Source organism: Gavia stellata, chromosome 23 (genome assembly GCF_030936135.1).
Source record: "Gavia stellata isolate bGavSte3 chromosome 23, bGavSte3.hap2, whole genome shotgun sequence".
Lineage (NCBI taxonomy): Eukaryota > Metazoa > Chordata > Aves > Gaviiformes > Gaviidae > Gavia > Gavia stellata.
This window is the reverse complement of record NC_082616.1, coordinates 12,938,937-12,957,786: the sequence shown is the minus strand read 5'-3', so window position 1 is coordinate 12,957,786 and position 18,850 is coordinate 12,938,937. Positions and strand designations below refer to the sequence as shown.

At 51.8% G+C, this 18,850-nt stretch overlaps 2 protein-coding genes across 2 annotated transcripts in view; both read left to right on the top strand.

Moving 5' to 3' along the window:
* The window catches only part of CFAP61 (cilia and flagella associated protein 61), a 110,989-nt gene extending 99,264 nt beyond the window's left edge, over positions 1 to 11,725 (top strand). The window contains 2 exon segments of the mRNA XM_059828456.1: positions 8,668 to 8,758; positions 11,504 to 11,725. Coding sequence (XP_059684439.1) covers positions 8,668 to 8,758; positions 11,504 to 11,725 — 313 coding nt within the window.
* Positions 11,726 to 13,823: 2,098 nt separating this feature from the next.
* INSM1 (INSM transcriptional repressor 1) lies at positions 13,824 to 15,274 on the top strand. The gene is given in 2 exon segments (XM_059828613.1): positions 13,824 to 13,875; positions 13,878 to 15,274. Coding segments are annotated over 2 exon segments (1,449 nt in total).
* Positions 15,275 to 18,850: the final 3,576 nt, after the last annotated feature.

The following is an 18,850-nucleotide window of genomic DNA, read 5'->3' as shown; positions in this document are numbered from 1 at the left end:
TGTGTCTACCCTGCATAGTGGTCTCTAGCACCATGAGGAGGATGAACTTGCCACCGTTCATGGCACGGTAGCAAAGCTGTTTGCAGCAAGATGCAGGTGCACTCTGAGTGCCTCATCTCCACTGCAAGCTTTGGGGTTCTCCAGAGTTGGGGTTTATATGTCCACCAGGCTGCAGAGGTCGCTTTGGGGACTGGTGGTGATATGTGGGGCCAGGTCCATACAGAGAAGCCCCCGTTGGCAGACATTAACCAGAGGGTCTTTGGCAAGTAGGACTTGGGACTTACGACTCCGGCAATCCAGGTACAGCGGATTTTGCTGAAGTGTAGTGACAAAGGAATTTTTTGCCCAGTGTCAGAATAGCAGATAGGATTCAGTGCTGACATATGAAGGGAACGAGCAACTTACACATGCATAGATCTGTGGTGACCCACCCCAGATGTCTGTTAGCAGATCTGCAGTCACTGCTGTTAGCAAAAACAGGCAAGTGCTCCTTTTCCTGCATGCAGCCTAGCCGTGGTGGGTGTTGCTGTCCAAGAGGCTAAGCACCCTGAAAAAAATAAAGGATACTCTACACAAAGTGGCACAGCTTCAACAGCAGAAGGTACTGATAGGCAATAGGACATAAGGCTGCCAAACGTGCAACAGAAACGCATGAGGGGAGTCAAACTCCCTTTCATTAAGGGAGTTTTGAAAATTCCACCCAGAAACTATAAAAGTGAATAATATCACTGGACGTTTCCTTAGCTGTTCTCTTCAAACCCTGTCATTTATGCTCACATTATATTTTTCATATTAGCTGTACAAGCTAAATAGTCAAAAATACTTCGAGCAGTATGAACAAAATTTACTTATCTTCAAGTAACTATTTAGATCTTTTCTACTTAAGTTTAATTCACACATCATAGTACTGTTTACATTAGGCTAAAAGTGATTTATTGAGCAGTGTCATTTAATGAGAGTTGACGCAGGAACACCACACTAGACTGTTCATTGACGCAACTCTAATAAATCTCACAATATAACAAATAAATTAGGAAAAAGAAGAACATTTGATGTTTTCAGCATTATTTTTAAAAGGATGAGGTAAAGATATAAATTTATTACTTACAGTCTGGATAATCAGTGATTATTTAAACATCAAATGCATGCTACATAGAAAAGCTGTTTTTAAACCAGACTTTCAAAAATGAAGACTGATTGTTCATTAAGAGAAACACTAGAATGCACTGCTGTCTGGAATTTGCCGGATCCCATCCCATTAGCAGACCGTGATTACATTTAAGGGATTCCACCTTAGGCTTTTGTTCATCATGCAGACGGGGAGACTTATTTTCTGCAGGGATGAAAAAAAACAGAAAGGAAATGTGGCAGGTAGTGAGCATGGCTGAGAGGGACTAATGCTACTCAGTACACTTCACAGCCTAATTAGAGGAAAATGTTTGCTTTTTATGAAGAGAGAGACAGGATAAGGAAAGAGGAACACATGAAGGGTTATCAAAGCACTAACAGGTTTTTTTTTTTGCTACCAGAATTAAATGCTAACCCCAAGGTGCACTGGTAAAGCTATACTTACATAGCAAATGAATATAAATGGCAGACCCCTTTAGGTGGCTTTAGATTTCTATATATTAATGTAGTTTTTAAAGAGCAGCTAACTTCCTAATGAAGAGCTATGTTACGAACAAACCCCACGTCCAAATTAGTAAATAAAGGCTAGTCAGCTGAATCTTACCACATTGTTTTGCAGTCGAACCTTGCTGATTCATATTAATAATTATGCAAACCATTATGAATGATTGAACTCTGAATTCATAAACAAGTAATTGCAGAGAAGCAATCATACAACTGCACACAGCATATTTGTTGATTTCGTGAATCAGATTTAATTTTCTTTTAATTGTTTTTTATAATACATTACATGTGAAATAGTACTATGTGAAAAAATGCAATAAACCTTATTTCAGGGTCAGCCATAATTTCCTCATAAAAAGAGCAAACAGCAATGTTTTTATATCAGTTTTAAAGAACACAGACTTTAGAAAGTTTAAAGACCAGTTCAGTGAGAATCAGGTATACAGTAACTGCTACTATCTGGTAAAGTATCTGAACTTTACCAAATTCCAGTGCTGAAATAACGGAGAATATCTCTCGAGGATACTTAGAGTAGGAAAGGACTGCAGCATCTCAACGTGAAGCGAGTATTGCTAAGATCTGCTTTCTGATGGTGCCTCCAGGTAATGGCAGTTTAATGTAACATTTCCAGGATATTAAAAATGCGGAAAACAGAAATGATTTATCAGTCATGATGGATAACCGGCATTTGCAAAGCGAAGATGCTGGCAAGCGATACAGAGCGTAAACCATGACCCACGTCCCCCCCAAAGGCTGCAGGTCTCTGCAGTAGCCCCAGTGAGGTTTTGGACTGGGCCAAGTGGAATCAATATTGTCCTCTACGAGGTCTGGATTCAGTGGCCATTTTTCTTGATCAAGAACTAAAAGATCAGTTGCACTGCACTATGTTTTTCTATTGCAGCCACAGAAAAAAGGGTTTTGTAAACCACAGGTTTTAAACCAGTTGTCTTCCAAAGAAAAAACATTGTGGGTTTGGTCGTAGTTCTGTTAAAAGTGGTAAAAAAGCACAGGCTTCCTTTCTATGATTAGTTATCAAAAAGTACAAAAGAAGTGTCAGCCTATAAATTAGTGAACACTGTAATTATTTTGTAAATCTGCCCAATGAAGTAAATAATTGTCCATAAGACTATTGATTTCACTAATTACTGGGTCAGAGCAGTAACAGAGTACTAGATTAATGAATTTAACAGCAGTGACTAAAATGCATGGACAAACAGATGTTCAGTGAGCAGAACTATAGAGCAAGGAGTTAAATAGCTTTCTTGCTACAGCCATGCTGTTGGTTCAACATTTGATTGTTCAGCAGTTGTGAATTTTAAGAAATTGCAAACCAGGGAACGTTTTAGGTTCTTAGTGATTAAGAACGATGCTTTCAGGTGGTGCTTTATGGGATTTTACATAAATTAGTCTTGCTTTTTACCTACATAAACAAGCTGTCTTTCAAAAGATGTCAGATGATACTTAGCAGGAACCGCTCAGTGGTTTTATTTACATGGTCTTTAAATTTACACTTTATGATTCCTGGTCCAGCTATGCAAGTCTATCTGGAAATACTCTGTATCTTTTACTGGAATCAGATTATCTTTGTAATTAAGAGACTTAACATCCATATATTGTCCTCAAAACAATGCATCTTCTCTTTCCCTGGCAAGATGGGACATTTCTTCTTACGTACACTTGTGTTGGAAAAAAGATTTTTGCTAACATGCAAACTGTGTTGGGAAGTAATGTCAGAGTGACCTGGAAATTAAAACTGCATTGCATCCCAACCCACCGCAGTACTTTCCTGTTCCCGCTTGTGGGTAGTGGAATTCCCTGCTCTTCATAGGCATCTCTGACATAATGGTATTATACTTGAGCCTGTGTCAACTCAATTTCATCTGTGTTTGTCCTTCTGGATTGGTTCATGGTGTTTGAAATAGCAGCAGCTTTCTTCTTCCTGACTAGATAGTGGCAAAACCAAGAAGGAATGAGGTATACTGCAGCAAAAGCACACCAGTATTTGGGTAGCTTGTTCCATCATGTGCCAAAAGCACCAATGAGAAACTCAGCTTCCATAAACTGCCAAAGTCATTCAAGTTTAAAGAATCCAAACATGCTGAGGAATAACTTTGAATATTCTGAGGTCTGAGTATTAAGAACTGACAGAGTATCTTCCAGATGTAGCTGATACAGCCTGGAGATTTTGCATTTCAAGCATTACATGTCTTCTTAAAAGATGAATTCTAAACCTAGAAAAAATGGACATCCAACTTGAAAATTCACCGTGTTGTACTAAGCATGGGAAGCTACAAAGAGGCAAGGAGAGTCTACGCTACTTACAGATTAACAGGAAATTAAGTTTATCAATGACTCTGCCTTATATTGTGTACTAAAAAAAATGCGTGCTGCTCTGCATATGCTTACAGTGCTGGATGATGGAAGATACGACTCTGACCAGAGTCCCACTGAGTTTCACGGGACGTAAGGAAGGTCACTAGTGAATTGTAGACTGCTTTGTGAAGAAATGAACATGATTTCAAGACATCTGTGTTAATGATTATTTAGAGACATTTAACAAAAGTTGCAGATTCAAACCACTTCATAGATTGTCTGAGTTTCTGAACTTAGTTGTTTCCTCCGAGTTTATGTGTGTCGGTGAAAGAGTGGAGATAGCAAGGATGCAAGGAGTTGAATTTGGTTTTGTTACTGTTTCCGTAAAAGCTTTGAGTAGCAAAAGAACACCGATAGACACAGCGTCCTCAAAATCTGTAGTTAATAACATGCTAGTAGTCTGCAGAGGGATTTTTCAAAGGCATCGTCACAAGGAATGGGGGCCCGCGTGCCCTTCGAGCTTTTGAAAATCCCCCTCCTTGTCCCGGTCTCACAGCAGAGAGAAGTCACCGGCAGTGCAGGCAAGGCAGCAGCGAGTGTCTGCTGCTTAGGGCCACAGTTTAAATTCCCTTAACTGGATTTTGTGCTAGAGTGCAGCGGTCTCAGCGTGCACATGCGCTCTGGTAATTTGATAAGCTCACCTGCAGGGAGGGATTATTCCACGTAGTTTAATGAGCCGTCAGGTCTGCATTCCCAGAGCATAAGGTGTGCCCACAGGCCTGTCCGCGGTGGCACCGGTTATCTCTGCTGTCATCAGGCTCATGGAAGCAGCAAGAAAAGGAATGGAAGTAACTAAAAACATATTACAGTCCTCATATTAAAAAGAAAACCACTATTTTTCAAGCTGTAATAATGAGATTTACTTTCACATTAAGAAGAATGAGAACATGAAACTTTTTTTAAAAATTGGGTTTTGGGGTTTTTTGCCATGTTGGATACATTCATATCACTGCTTTCAGTTTCTGTTTCCACCAGTGATTTTTTTTTTTTTTGAGAGGATTTCAGCTGAGATTTTCCAAGAAAAGCACCCAATATGAAACGCATGAAGACAAAATCAACAACGGTCCTCAGAAGCCTATCTTTAATAATATAAGTGGAAATTATTCAGGCCTTGCTTTGCTTCATTTTCATGAAGGGAAGCCCAACTTGCAGAAGTTTGGAAAACATTACAGTGGTGTGATAAGGCTGATCTGCATGAGTATTACAGTTATGCCAAGTTTGCAAATGATAAAAGATTAGGTCTACCAGAGCAGATAAGCTCACTCTACAGAGCTGGTCTTACCTTTCTGCCATGACTTTCTTGTCATGGGATTTAAAATTACTTATAAAAACTTCAGTTACTGATTTTTTTTTTTAACTTTATATCTTGCTTTTTGTTGTGTTGTTGTACAAACAGAGTATGTAATTCTGAAGGTTTTTCATTCAATTTTTAAGATTTTCTGGCTTTAACATCTTGCTGTCAGTGATAGGTCTTGTGTCCTTAGATCTGACTTAGACGGCAGAAATGCTGCCAGAGGTCAGTGTCGGGTCCTCACTGCCTCTGCTTTAGAGCACCAGGACACACTGCAGATGTACGGCAGCTTCAGAATTAGCTTTCACAGAGGCAGAAGCCTCGTTCTCTGAAAGTGGTGCGTAGTTGCAAATGAAATGGAGAATAAATAGAAACAGGTCTCAGATGGAAAGCTATGTGCACACATACTCCATTTTTGGTTGCTAGCAGTGGCCAACTTTGTCCATTTTATTTAATGCTGTATCTCTTGAAAAGGGAAAGATTCCATGTCTTTTGTACAGGATGCCACTAAATATTTTCCTTCTTCTTCCCTTTCATCTAATGTGAGCTGCACATCACAAATGAGGCAGAACAGACTTTAAACATTGTTTGTCAGTGAAAGGCGAGACCAGCTTCCTAGCAAGAAAAAGGATGTCGCTTATTGTCTTCAAAAGGAGACCATTTCATCCCATCTCGTTACAAATGCCTTCCCGTGATAGCTTCTGTCGATATAAAAGTCTGCCAGCAGGGGATCCCGTTAGGAAGTGACCAAGTTTGAAAACCCGTTACGCTCCTGGCAAACATTGTCATCTTGTACATATTTAGCCTGATCACTCTGGCAGGTTATGAAAGACTAAATGGTGCAAACACATGTGGCAGATGCCGTTCTCATGATAGTTGAGGCGCCTTTGAGCCTCTGTTGGTAGCGTGCCAGCTTCGTCTTGTATACTGAAGAGCATTATACTTTCAAGCCTTCTACAGCTTGCCCTGAGGGACTGCTGCTGAAGTGGTAATAAAATTCAGAATGAGCCTCAGAAAGTCAACTTGTTGGTTTGACTTCAAATGTTTTTTTTTTCATTATTAAACTTCCCTTTAACAGCCATATGTAGATCTGCTTTCTCAAAAACACCATGTGCCCCTTCAGAAGGTGATTCTAACTGAAAAGATAAATAGATAAAAACGCAGAGCCAGCAAAGAAAGTGAACTGTTTCTGTGAAGTATATCGTTAAATTGCCTTTGGTGGTGACATTGCTTTAGGTGAAGGGAAGCAAAGGGAATCTGGGAATAAATGTTGTTTGCCGGTAGCTCCTCTTGGCAGCCTATCTAGAAAATACAGACAAGACATTCTCCATTCCCAAAAAAAGGGCATTTCATTTGCATTAAATATTGCAAACTGTGTGACACATTTCAGGTTTTGAGCTCCAAATCTGTGAATATTGACAGGAACAGTTAAAAATGCAGTTATGGACTGAGCTGGTAACAGTAGCAGCAATACGTAGCATCCCTGAAACCTTTTATAAACATTTAATGCAACATCTCATTGAGGTTGGTGAACAACTTAAGCAAGGTAAGGCAGTTGGAAGATGTGCCTCAGTCAAGAGATTAAATCACCTTATCAGGGTTAGAATTAAAATGAAGATGCCGGCTTGAAAACAAAATGTTTGGCCAGTGGAACATGGCTTTTAGCAGGGCGTATCAGTAAAACTAGAGAGTCTTTAATTACCTTAATGTATTCTTGTACAACACCCCCCTTTTCCCCTGCTTTGCCATCTAATATCAATATTGAGTTAAAGGTTTGCGTTGGGTGGGGTCTGTCTTCTGAAATTGAAGGTTTTTTTAAATATTTGGGGAATATCCTGTTGTTCTTTAGCTCTCTGCACTTCATAGGTATAGAATTACTTAAATAAAGATACTGAAACCTGAGCTCATCTTTTCTAACATTTCATATCCGCATGAAAAGGTAGTGTTAGTCGTGGTAACGTGCTACCAGAGAGTCCTAGGCTGGGCAGCACTTTCCATAGCAAGAACACAGTATTTATAATAGTGTCAATAAATATTTATGCTGTGAAAACATCTATCGGAGAGAGCCCCACTGTGCTGGACACTGTGCAGGGACACCGTGCAAATCTAGGAGAGGCAGCCCCAGCCAGCATGCAATACAAAGAGAAACACAGATGAAGGGGCATAGTGGGAAGGGGGAAGAGGGCTTATGATGGGATGAGTATTTAAAAAAACCAGCAAAGTTCTGCCAGGTGCACGAAGTGTTATGAATTGTGCAGGGCATTAGTGAGAGCTGAAGCTTCATTCAAAGAGTGGGAGGGGGGAAATCCTGCCATTTGACATTAACAAAAAAAAAATCTTCTGCAAAAAGGAAACTCCACATTAGTTTTCTGTAGAAAGCTATGTCAGAATTATTAAATTTGTGTAGCGGCTTTTAAGTTGCTTTATCCAGATGTTCATTTAAAGACCACACAACTGAATCGAGTGATAGCATACGCATACTCCCGACAGCAGTGCCAAGCATGCTGCTACCATTCCAAAGACGAGAACCTTGGTCACAGCCACGCAAATGCACCCATCTTAAAACTTCCTGGGTGACCCTGCTGACATCTGTTCAGTCGTTATTGGGATGAAGGTGGTGCACCTCCTGACTCCGGTTAGCGTTAACAAGGATTACACACAGAGCATCTCACTGAAGCTGTAAAAATTATTTTTCATTATAGAAGAAAGAGAAATAAATCACAGCTTTGTGATCTAGCTGCCTCCAGTTATATTTACAGCCTTGAAGTTCTACATCGAGTCATGTCCTCTCCAGCCTTTTACTCCTTTTTCATAGAAGAATGCTGTCATGAATGCTGTCACTGAAAGAAAAAGTTACAAGAGCTTCCTCCTAGAATAGGTTCAATTTAGCTTCAGCGTACTGGTGCAAAGAACATATTGCAACACTGTGGTGGCCTGTTTTTCTGGCCTTTATTAATCCAGAAACCTTAATGATGAACAACATTTGTGTCATTGTCTACACAAATTTAATTTGTTTATGCAGCAGTTCAGTTAATCCTGCAATCTGCTTTTCTCAAATGAGGACAGATAATGGAGACACCGTTCTTTACAGGTCTTCAGGCTTTTAAATTCTGATAAAATCAGGATTCTTCACTGGGTCTTGCCACAGCTCTGAATTAAGCCACTTTAAATGTAATTACTGAAGCTGGCTGTACATCAGGAACATCCATTAAAAGAATTGATTGACCATGCTGTTACGGGAGGCATTTTATGAACAAACGATCATGATGGGTCCAGAACTGTAATTTATAAAGGCAAAAAAGCAGGTAAATACTTTATTAGTGGTTAATGAGAGGTTCACAAGATAACTAAATTTCTTCTTTTTTAACCAGCTACTTCAGGGAACCTTGGTCCATGGCCATCTATCACGATCGGTTTATTGATCTCAAGAAGGAACTGCGCCAAATCCTGATGTCGGAACAGGTAAGAAAAATGACTGGCGAGTGCATTTTATTATTTAGGTAATTTGTTAGTGTTGTTCACTTTGGTTTCTTCTCCCATCTTTCTCCTAAAGCTTTACGTTTCTGTTTAGCTATTTCCTCTGGGAAACCTGAGCAGATCCTGTACCTCGGGGGGAGTTCACCAAGTACAGCATATTGTTCAGTTTCGTTGGTTGGGCGTATTTTCAAATTTGCCAGTAGAACTTTGAGTTGCTTTGTTTTTCTTCACAGCATTTTTGCATTATACGTGCAGTTTAGTACAACTACCCAGCAGAATCTGGAGGCTTACTTGTTCAGTTACCCCTTTTTTTATTAATGTTTCCTAATGTGAATACACTACAGGTCATCCTAAACCTGTCTCAGCTGAGCCTATGAGAAGTAGATTTTTCAACATTCACCCACAGGGAATGGCTTTTGTAGCCAAAAGAGTGAAAACAACTGGCTTTTTCAGTGACAAGTGGATTTCCTGAATAAGGATGAAATTAAAATGTTTGCTAATGCTGTTTAGGGCTTTGCCCTTAGCACCATAGACAGAGGCATAAAGTCTCAGCAGCCTGTAACTTTGCCTGCTCAAAATCCAAAGCCCACTGCACTCCATGAAAAGGACTGCTAACTGCAGATTTCCAACAACCCCAAGAACTGCCTCCCCTGCACCCTGATGAATTTCTGGCTGATCTCAAATATAATTTGCAGTCTGGATCTTGATACTTCCCACGTGCTACTTGGGACCAATTTACCCTCCCTCTCCTCGTGCTGCTTTTGCTTTTGTTTAACGCAGTGGAGTTCCGTGGAACGGCAGTAGTTTTTAAGTATTCGCTGACGGAGCTTTTAACTGTGCAGAAAACAAACAGCATCAACTGTAAATGGAGGCAGGGTGACAAAAGAAAGGAATGTTGCGCAGACTGTAGCCCACCCATTTCCATGGCCCAAACTGGCGTGCTGTCGTGTGTCACAGCTGTAGCCACACAAACGCTCAACCCCTGCCTCCTCCCAGAAGGGCCAGATGCAATTTTCCTCCTATTGTCATGATACAGAAAGTGCCTCAGTGCAGTTTTATTTTAGATTCTCTTGGAAGACATCTATAAAAGAACACAAAATGAAATTCTGTGCAGAGTGGGAGGCCTGATGAGAAGTGTTTTTCTTGCCATCATTCAACCACATTTCGCATGCTCGAAGTGTGAACGACTTCAGAGAAAGGGGAATTAGTGTCCTACAAATTGAAGACTTGCTCGCCTTACCCTTTTGTTGTTGCAGTAGTCCTGGCATACAAAAATAGTCTCACTGAACGGACCGAAAGCACCTCTGTGAGTCAGAATTACTTATACGAACACAGATGACGGTATCTGCATCTAAACGCAAATTTATCTTTACATTTTGTATTTCTATTTGGATTTTCTTCACGGTGATTTTAACTATATTTACTAAATGTCACATTTATATGTTTTGGGTGTTCCTTCTAGGCACGTAGTCAAATACATAGTAGGTACCATGCACTTACGGAATGTATCTTAAATGCCTTGGGATTGGCTGTATTTCTGTAGGGAGCAAGAGACCTACTGTCTTTGTTTCCTGTTGCCCGTATTCCAGCTCACATCAGCATGCAGATAAACTAGTAATGAAATGTAAAAATGAGGGAAAAATACACCTTTGAAAGCGATGCTTAAGAACTGTGAGTGTACATACACAGAAGTCAGCCATTTCTGGTTACAGTTTCCACAGAAACTGGAAGTCAGTCTCATGCATTTAGGGATAATATTTATGGAAACGTTCACTAGTAGTAAGTAATACATGCATAGAAAAGCCAGTTACAGCTGGGACAGGGACTACGTTTTTAGCCTGTATATTGAAATTGTCACCCCAACGCTGCACTTGCTGTATGCAGGACTCTTGCACGGGATGCTCTTGCCCGTCGCTGAAAGCCGAGCGATGGCGCGGGGAGTGTTTACCCTTTCGCAGGATCACAAACATGTGTTTATTTCAACATGCAGAGCTCCAGCTATGCAAACATGCAGATGGCAGGGCTGGGTTTTTGCACCTACATCAGCTGTTGAAGTACTACAGCAAACTGAGGGCACACATGTGCAGCACAAGATTGTCTCGAAAAGGCACTTGTCCTCAATAAGAACTAATGGTCTGATTTCCAAATTGCAGCTGGGGTTGCTCTGAGAAGTCAGTTAAAAGCAGCTAGTGAATTAGGCATCGGGGGGGAGTTTCCTCCACTGAGCGCTAGAAACCTGGCCGCCCAGGCTGCGCCCGAGAAGGCCGGACACTTCCACGGGGTCTTGCGCACGAAGACGCTGGTTCCGTGCCACGCCGATGTTGTGTCCGTGGCCATTCACACAGACAAGCGCGGGTTGTTTTGGAGGAATAAAGGACCGAGCGGTGCGAGCCACCGGAACCACCGGCCCCGGCAATCGTGCTCTCGGGTGGAAGTGCCCGTTGAGCGGGAAGCCGGCGGAGCCGGTGGCCGTGCCCGCCGCCACCCCACCGGCCCGAGGGGGGGTGCTGCGCCGGAGCCCCGGAGCGCCCCTGGCCTGGGGGTGTGCCCGGTGCCGCCGGGCGCGCCTCGCTCCGCGCCCTCCCGCTGCCAGGCGCGTCTCGCCCCCGACACGCTTTCGCGCCGTTCTCGGTCCCCGCCGCCACACTTGGCGTCTCAGGTGCGCGGCCCCGCGCGAGCACGGCTCCCCGGGCGCCGCCGGGACGGCCGTCTGACGGCTCTGCCTTGCAGGTGCCCGGGCTGCCCCCCGCCGCCGAGCCGCCCCCGGAGGACCCCGACGAGCAGAGCCTCTGCCCGCCGCCGCTGCGGGAGCCCGTCCTGCGCTACCTGCGCCGCCACCGCGCCCACCTGCCCATGTACGCCCCGGCCAGGACCGCCGGCGCCGGACACCCGCCGACGGCAGGTGAGGCGACCGCGCCGGTCCCGCCTGGCAGCGCCCCCCCGCTCGCGTAAAGCCGCGCTGGGGTGGACGGGGGGGGGGGCTCGGAGCGCCGCCCCGGCGGGGGGAGAGGGGGTCGCGGTGTGCAGCCCCGACGGGGGGGCGGCGGCGCGTGCCCGGCGGGCCCGCAGCTGTATGCTAATGCACAGCGTGCTGCCCCGCCCCGCCGCACGCCTGTCCCACCGGGCGGGCGGGGGGGGGGGGGGGGCTGCGCGGGTAGGGCGGCCCCCCCTCTCCCGCGGCCCGCCCGGCCCGCTGACGGGTGCCCGGCAGAGCGGCGGCCCCCGGTGCCGGGTGCTGCCCCCCCGCCCCGTCCCGGGCTCTCCGCGCCCCTTTGTGCCACCCGCCGGGAGGGTCGCGCAGCTTTATGCTAATAAGGCGCACAAAGGCGGTGAGCGGGGCCGCGCGGGGGGGCCGCGGCGAGGACGGCGCTCGCTCGCGTGCCGCCCGCGTGCCCCGCCGCCCCCCACAAAGGCGCGCGGGACCCGCGGGGGGGGGGGGGGGCGCTGCGCGCAGGCACCCCTGGGGCCGGCCGGCTGCTCGCGGCGGGGGGGCGGCTCCGCTCCACCCCCCCCGCCGTGCCACCACCTGCGACGCGCGGAGCAGCGCGGCCCGGCCCGGCCGCCCCCCCCCTCCCCTCCGCCTGCCGCAGCGCGGAGCTCCCCGCGCCAATTGCCGCGTGTGCCGCCGCGCCGGGACGCGGGGCGGGCTGGGGCCGCAGACAAAGGGTTAAGGGGGAGCGGGGCCGCGGCCCGCCGCTCACCCCGCAGCGGCTGCACCTGCCGGGGACCGGCCGGCGGGACTGGCCCCTGGCGGCGCCGCTGCCCCTCCCGCACGCCCGGGAGCGGGCACCGATCCCCCGAGCCCCGCAGACGCCGCCGGGGCAGCGCCGGGCGCATCCTCGGCACCGCGGCGGGTCCGTCCGCGGCGCTGCGCGGCCGCTGCGCTCCGAGCGGGCGCGCGTTGGCTTTGAGACCCTATTGTGGCGCGGGGGGAAACGGGGCGCGGGGGCGTCCCCACACGCCGGCTGTTCCGCCTCGCACCGAACGCCTGACGCTTCGGACGGCAGCCCGGGGGCCGTGCTGCTGCCGCCGTCCCCATCCAGGTGGCTGTGCCAGGGAGGCCGGCCGAGCTCGGGGCCGCCACCGGTCCGGCACCCGCGGGAGAGCGGGCAGCGCGGCCGGACGGCGCGGGGCGGCGGGCGGGGGGTGCTGCGGCCCCCGGTCCCCGCCGCGGGGGCGGCTGCGCGCCGGCGGCCCGGGCGGAGGGCGCGGCGCGTAACAGGTTACCGCCGTGCCGCGGCAGCGCCAGGGCCGCTGGTGGGGTCTCCGGGCCGCGCTCCCGCGCCGCTGCGGGGAGGGGGCCGTGGCGCTGCCCGCCGTCCCCGGCCCGGCCGCAGCGTGCGTCCCCGCTCGGCCGCGGCGCCCGCCGGTAGCGTGGCGTTGACGTCCTCCGGAGAGGTGCCGGGGCGCGGCCGGGGACGCTTCGTTCCTCCCCACTTGACGAGACCCTCCGTCTAGCACCTGATGCCGGCGGCGGACAAAACCCACCCGCCACAGCAACGGGTCGCCCCGGCACCCTCCCCACGGCGGGGCCGCCCCCGGCGCGCAGCCTCCCCTCCGCCGGTAGCCGCCGCACAAGCGACTTTCTTCTCCTCCTCCTGCGCCAAGTTTCTTTCTCCCCGCGCCCCCAGCGCCGGCCTGCGCCCGCCAACAACCCGGCCGCTCTGCGCCGGGCTTCCCTCGGGCCGGGGCCCGGGGCCCCGAAGCGGGCGGTGCTGCCGCCGCCGAGCCCGTCCGGGCTTCAAACGAGAGAGGGGGCAACTCGGGGCGCGGAGCGGCCACCGGCTCCCCGTCCCCGCCGCGCCGCGCTCCCTGCACGGGGGGGGGGGGGAGGTGGGGCAGCGCCCGCCCCGGGGCGGCACACAAAGGCCCGCGCGTGCCGGGCCGGGCGGCGGCGCGGGGCGCGGAGCGTGCGGGGGGCGGGGCCGGGCGTGTGCCGCCGCCGGGGGCCGCGCGGGCGGGCGGGGGCTCAGGTGCACCCGCTCCGCCCGCCGCCGCCGCCCGCCGCGGCGCCGCTGATTGGCCCGTCCCGCCGCCGCCGGCCCGAACAATGGCCCCGGCCCGCTTAAAGGCGGCGGCGGCCGCGCCGCGGGCAGAGCGAGGAGCGTGCGCCGCGGCCGCCGCCGGCGCGGAGGCGGCGCGAAGATGCCCCGGGGCTTCCTGGTGAAGCGCAGCCGGCGGCCCACCCCCGTCTCCTACCGGGCGCGCTGCTGCCGCGAGGCCGCCGCCGGCCCGCCGCTCCCCACCGGCGGCGCCGCGCCGCCGCCGCCGCCCGCGCCGCGGGACTCGCCGCCGCCGCCGGTGCCGTTCGGGACGCCCGATGCCGCCGTGCAGGCGCTGTACAGCCCCACGCGGCCCGTCAGCAGGGACAAGTACCTGGAGCGCGGCTTCAGCCTGGGCTCGCCCGTCTCGGCCGAGTCCTTCCCCGCCCCGGCCGTGCCCGGCACCATGGACCCGCTCCTCTTCGCCCCGGCCGAGCTCAAGCTCTGGGCCGCCGCCGGCCACGCCGAGCCGCCCGCCGGCCACGCCGCCAGCGCCGGCACCGGCCCGGGTCCCGGCGCAGCCCCCGCGCCGCCCGCCCCGGCCGCGCCGCCCGCCCCGGGCCGCCCGCCGCCCGCCAAGCGCCCGCCGGGCGCCGCCGAGCCCGGCCGGCAGAAGGCCCCGTCGGGCAAGAAGGCGAAGGCGATCCGCAAGCTGACCTTCGAGGACGAGGTGACCACGTCGCCCGTGCTGGGGCTGCGCATCAAGGAGGGCCCGGTGGAGGCGCCGGCCAAGGCGCGGGGCGGCTGCGCCCGCCCGCTGGGCGAGTTCATCTGCCAGCTCTGCAAGGAGGAGTACGGGGACCCCTTCGCGCTGGCGCAGCACCGCTGCTCCCGCATCGTCCGGGTGGAGTACCGCTGCCCCGAGTGCGACAAGGTCTTCTCCTGCCCCGCCAACCTCGCCTCCCACCGCCGCTGGCACAAGCCGCGCCCGCCCGCCGCCAAGGGCGGCCCCGAGGCGGGCCGGGCGCCGGCGGAGGAGCCGCCGAAGGAGGCGGGCGGCAGCGGCAGCGAGCGGGACACGCCGAGCCCCGGCGGCGCCTCGGAGGCGGGCTCCGAGGAGGGGCTCTTCGAGTGCCCCCGCTGTGCCAAGCGGTTCCGCCGGCAGGCCTACCTGCGCAAGCACCTGCTGGGCCACCCGGCGCCGGGACCCGGCCCGGCACCGGCCCCGGCCCCTGCCCCCGCCGCGGCCCCCGCCGCCCCCGAGCCCGTCCCCGAGGAGCCGCCCGCGCCGCCGCCCGCCGAGTGCCGCCTCTGCCCGGTCTGCGGGGAGACCTTCCCCAGCAAGAGCAGCCAGGAGCGGCACCTCCGCCTCCTGCACGCCGCCCAGGTCTTCCCCTGCAAGTACTGCCCGGCCACCTTCTACAGCTCGCCCGGCCTCACCCGGCACATCAACAAGTGCCACCCCTCCGAGAACAGGCAGGTCATCCTGCTCCAGGTGCCGCTGCGCCCCGCCTGCTAGAGCCGCCCGTGCCTTCCCGGGGCCGGGCCCGGGCCCGCTCCCCCGCCGGGACCGGGACCGGGGCCGCCCTGCCGCGGCCGAGCGCGTCCCGCAGGCTGCGCGTTGGACTCGCCACACGATTAGCTTTAATATGGCTTGCGAACTGCTGGAATCTGGCTTTACGTTTACCTTGCCGGGGTCTCTCTTTTTATTTTTTTTTCTTCTCTTTTCCGTTCGCTTCGGTTTTTATAAATGTGAACAGATCAAACCGCTTGAGGAGAAACGAGAATTTCCTTTAGTATAGCCACAAATGCCTTGACTCCGCTGTTGATGGTCTTCAGAAAATGCTGTAGAAACTGCCTTAACTGTGACATGCCAACTTTCTGTTTTTGTTCGTTTTGCCCTTACTAAGGTAGCTCATGAGTTGACTATCTGTATATGTTGGTTTGAGTAATTATGTTATTTATTCATTATTTATTTATATTAATTATGAAGATTGATATTATTTGATCGCAGATATTCTAATGCGCTTTTTTGTCTCCCCCGCCTGCCATTTCACTGTGCATTTTAGAAGATCTTTTTTTTCTAAAGGGATCTGCTAAAAAGGTTTTAACTTTTATACCTAGAAAAACACACAATCTTAACCATTTTATCCTGTGCAACTGACAGCTCTTACTTTTAGATGCAATCTCTTTTTCTACACACATTATTTTCTTAACTGTTAGCTATTTATAGAGTGCTTCGATAGGACTGTTTTGACTGTATAATTATTTACTATTCAAATAAAATATTTTCAAATTCAAGCGTGCCCCTGCTGCCTCCTGCTTCTCCCGGACGGGCTGGCCCTGGGGGCACTCTGGGGGGGAGCTAGGGGCTCTGGGCTTCAGCTGGCAGGGTGCCCTGGAGGGCACCAGCCTGCTCTGCACCTTTTGATGAGATTAATTAAAAAGGAATTAAAGGGGGGAGAAGAGCAGGGTGAGGTGTGTCCGGTCCTGGGGGAAGGCTGCCCTGCCCTGGGAAGGGGTGCGCTGGGGCTGCTGCCCTGCGCCGCGGGCACCGGCTGCGGGCTGGGGCCGGGGCCCTGGCCCTTTTCCTGCAGCTGTTGCTGGGCACAGGCTCTCCCCGTGCTCTGCTTCTGGCCCGTGGGAAGAGCCATGGAAGAGCTTCCGCGGACCTTCCCCTGAAAGCGTTGGAGGGAAGACGTCAGGAGGGGGGCACGGGGGGCACCTTTGAAGGAGAAGTGGAAAACTTGGACAAATCCTTGCCTGCGAGAGGATGTGCTGTTTGTTTGGGTGGCTTTCCCTTGTGCTCAGCGCTCTGAGATCTGGGGTTAAGGGGCTCTACAGAAAAGCTGCGTCTTGATTTCACTATGAACTGTGGAGGCTGGTGCAAGGAGGGCTGGGCTTTTGCATGCCTGGTTTCAAGGCTAGAGCCTGGTCCCACTCTGCCCTGTGGTGGGATTTCAGCAGCATCCTTCAGTAATGGTAGGTTTCTGGCAAACCAGGCGTGCTAGGACTCCCCTCGGGAACAGGGGAAGACACCGATGTGTGAAAAAACTCACAAGGCAGTGACTGGGGCAGGGGGAAAAAAAAAAGGTGCAAAGCACCCCAGTTCGCCTTGCGAGGGGAGAGGCGGCTGTGTCCTGTAGCCCATGGCGGGGCTCTGGGGAGGATGTGCCTGGTCCTGGGAGCGTTTTAAGCTCCTGATGGGTGTGGGTGCTCGAGGGCTTGTGTCTGTACGTAGGAATTGCATGGGTTTGGTCAAAAAGTAGTTTCTTAATTTTTCTAGCAAAAATTGTTATAGATTCGGTGTTAGTGTGGAAGATGTATGCTGGGTCAGTGAAACCCCTCTCACAGGTGTCGCAGTGCAGCCGTACAATCTCTCCCTTTGCCAGCAGGAGAAGCCACAGAGCCAACCTCATGGCATGCAGATCTGCTTGGCAACCCCACATGCAAGTACCTCGTCACCCACTGGTGTGTTAAGGGCCGAGTCTGGGCTGAGAGGTCTCAGCTTGGGTGTTCTGGCACACTCTGTCTTGGGGACGATAACGCCTTTGAGGCTTTTGATCGCTGGAGGACGTTTCCAACTTGTTCCTTCCACGTTCACTCACCTGAAGGCCCTTGTCTGAGACACGGCTGCTTTGCCGTGGGAAGGGCAGGTGGCCTTCTGGAGCTTCCCAGCACATGTCTGAGTATTTTTTGATGTAGCAAAGCTTCTAGAGAAAGACAACCTTTCTAGAGAAAGATTTTTATTTTTTTTTTCTTGTCCAGTCAGGCTAAAAAGCACCAAAGCTAGTACGCTCCCGCTGCCTTGATTCCTAGGAAACGAACTTCGTTATACCAGGACTGACTTCAGGTCTGGGCGAAGCTGTGGTTTTATCTGTAAACTGATACACTGAGAAAGAGAACATGGCCTCAACAGCCTCAGAGATACAGGCAGCAAAACACGCTTGGCAAGAAGTGTGGTTTTGCTTTTCCTGGCTTCCCTGGCCTCGGAAAGCCCCAGATACTGGGCTGTCACAACCCAGTATGTCACAGCCTGTGGGCCAGGCGGGCCGGTCTCTCCGCTCATACGAAGCGGGAGCTCCCCGAGGGGAGTTTGCCAATGCATGTGTCAGTCCTCTTGGGCTGTCAGACACCGTTTCCAGACCGATGCTCAGTGCATCCTTCAGAGAGGCTCCATCCTCATCTTCACAGCAGTGCCCCAGCTGAAATCTTTGCTCTAAGCCTGAGGCACTGGCAGGCCACAAAACTGCTTCATATTGGTACCGATTTCCCAATAATTAAGTAAATTCATGCCTGTTCCCATAAGAGTCAGATAAAATCTGTGGGGGTCAGAAGAATTTCCCAGGTTTGTAGGGAACCATCAGGGTAGCCATCAGCACCCAAGCTTTTGTGTCTTCTGCTGACGGGAACATACATTGCAGTGGACAGTGTGGTTAGTGGAGGCTCATATTTTGGGGAGGAGTAAGGAGAGGTGCGACTGGAGTACTTTTTGTAAACTGGGCTCCGTTCACAAACACCCTGTAAAACAGGGGACTTGCTTTTGGCGTCGCTGGGCTACAGTAGCCTTGGCAGAGCAAGCTGCTGGGCCATTCGGACTGCGCCCCTCTTTTCATCCACTGCACTGCTGCAGAGCTTTGGGAGAAGGTCGTTATGAGTGAGAGGCACCAAGTGCCCGAGGGATTTTACAGGGAGTGATCAGCATCAACTTTTCCCATCTCTTGAGACCTTGGCAGCGACGGGCATCGCCCCACCACCATGGGTTACAAAGCCACCCGCTCACAGCAAGCCTCCTTTGGGCCATATTTCGGGGAGGGATCTGTCCCCACCCCTCACCAACTTGCCCAGTGCAGAGCTGCTCCTCCCCTGCGCTGTATCACCACCCGGGCCCCGACGCAGGACCTCAGCCTGGCTCCCCTCTGCCTCCACCTCTGTGTCAGTGAGACCCTCGAGCCCACTTCCAGCTCCGTGGATAAGCCAAGAGCTGAGCGGCACTGCTGAAACCAGAGCTCGACCAGCGCCGCACGCAGCAGCTTCTGGGAATGCAGGTGTTGCCTTTTTGGTGCCATGCTCTCGCCATCCAGCAGCGCAGGCT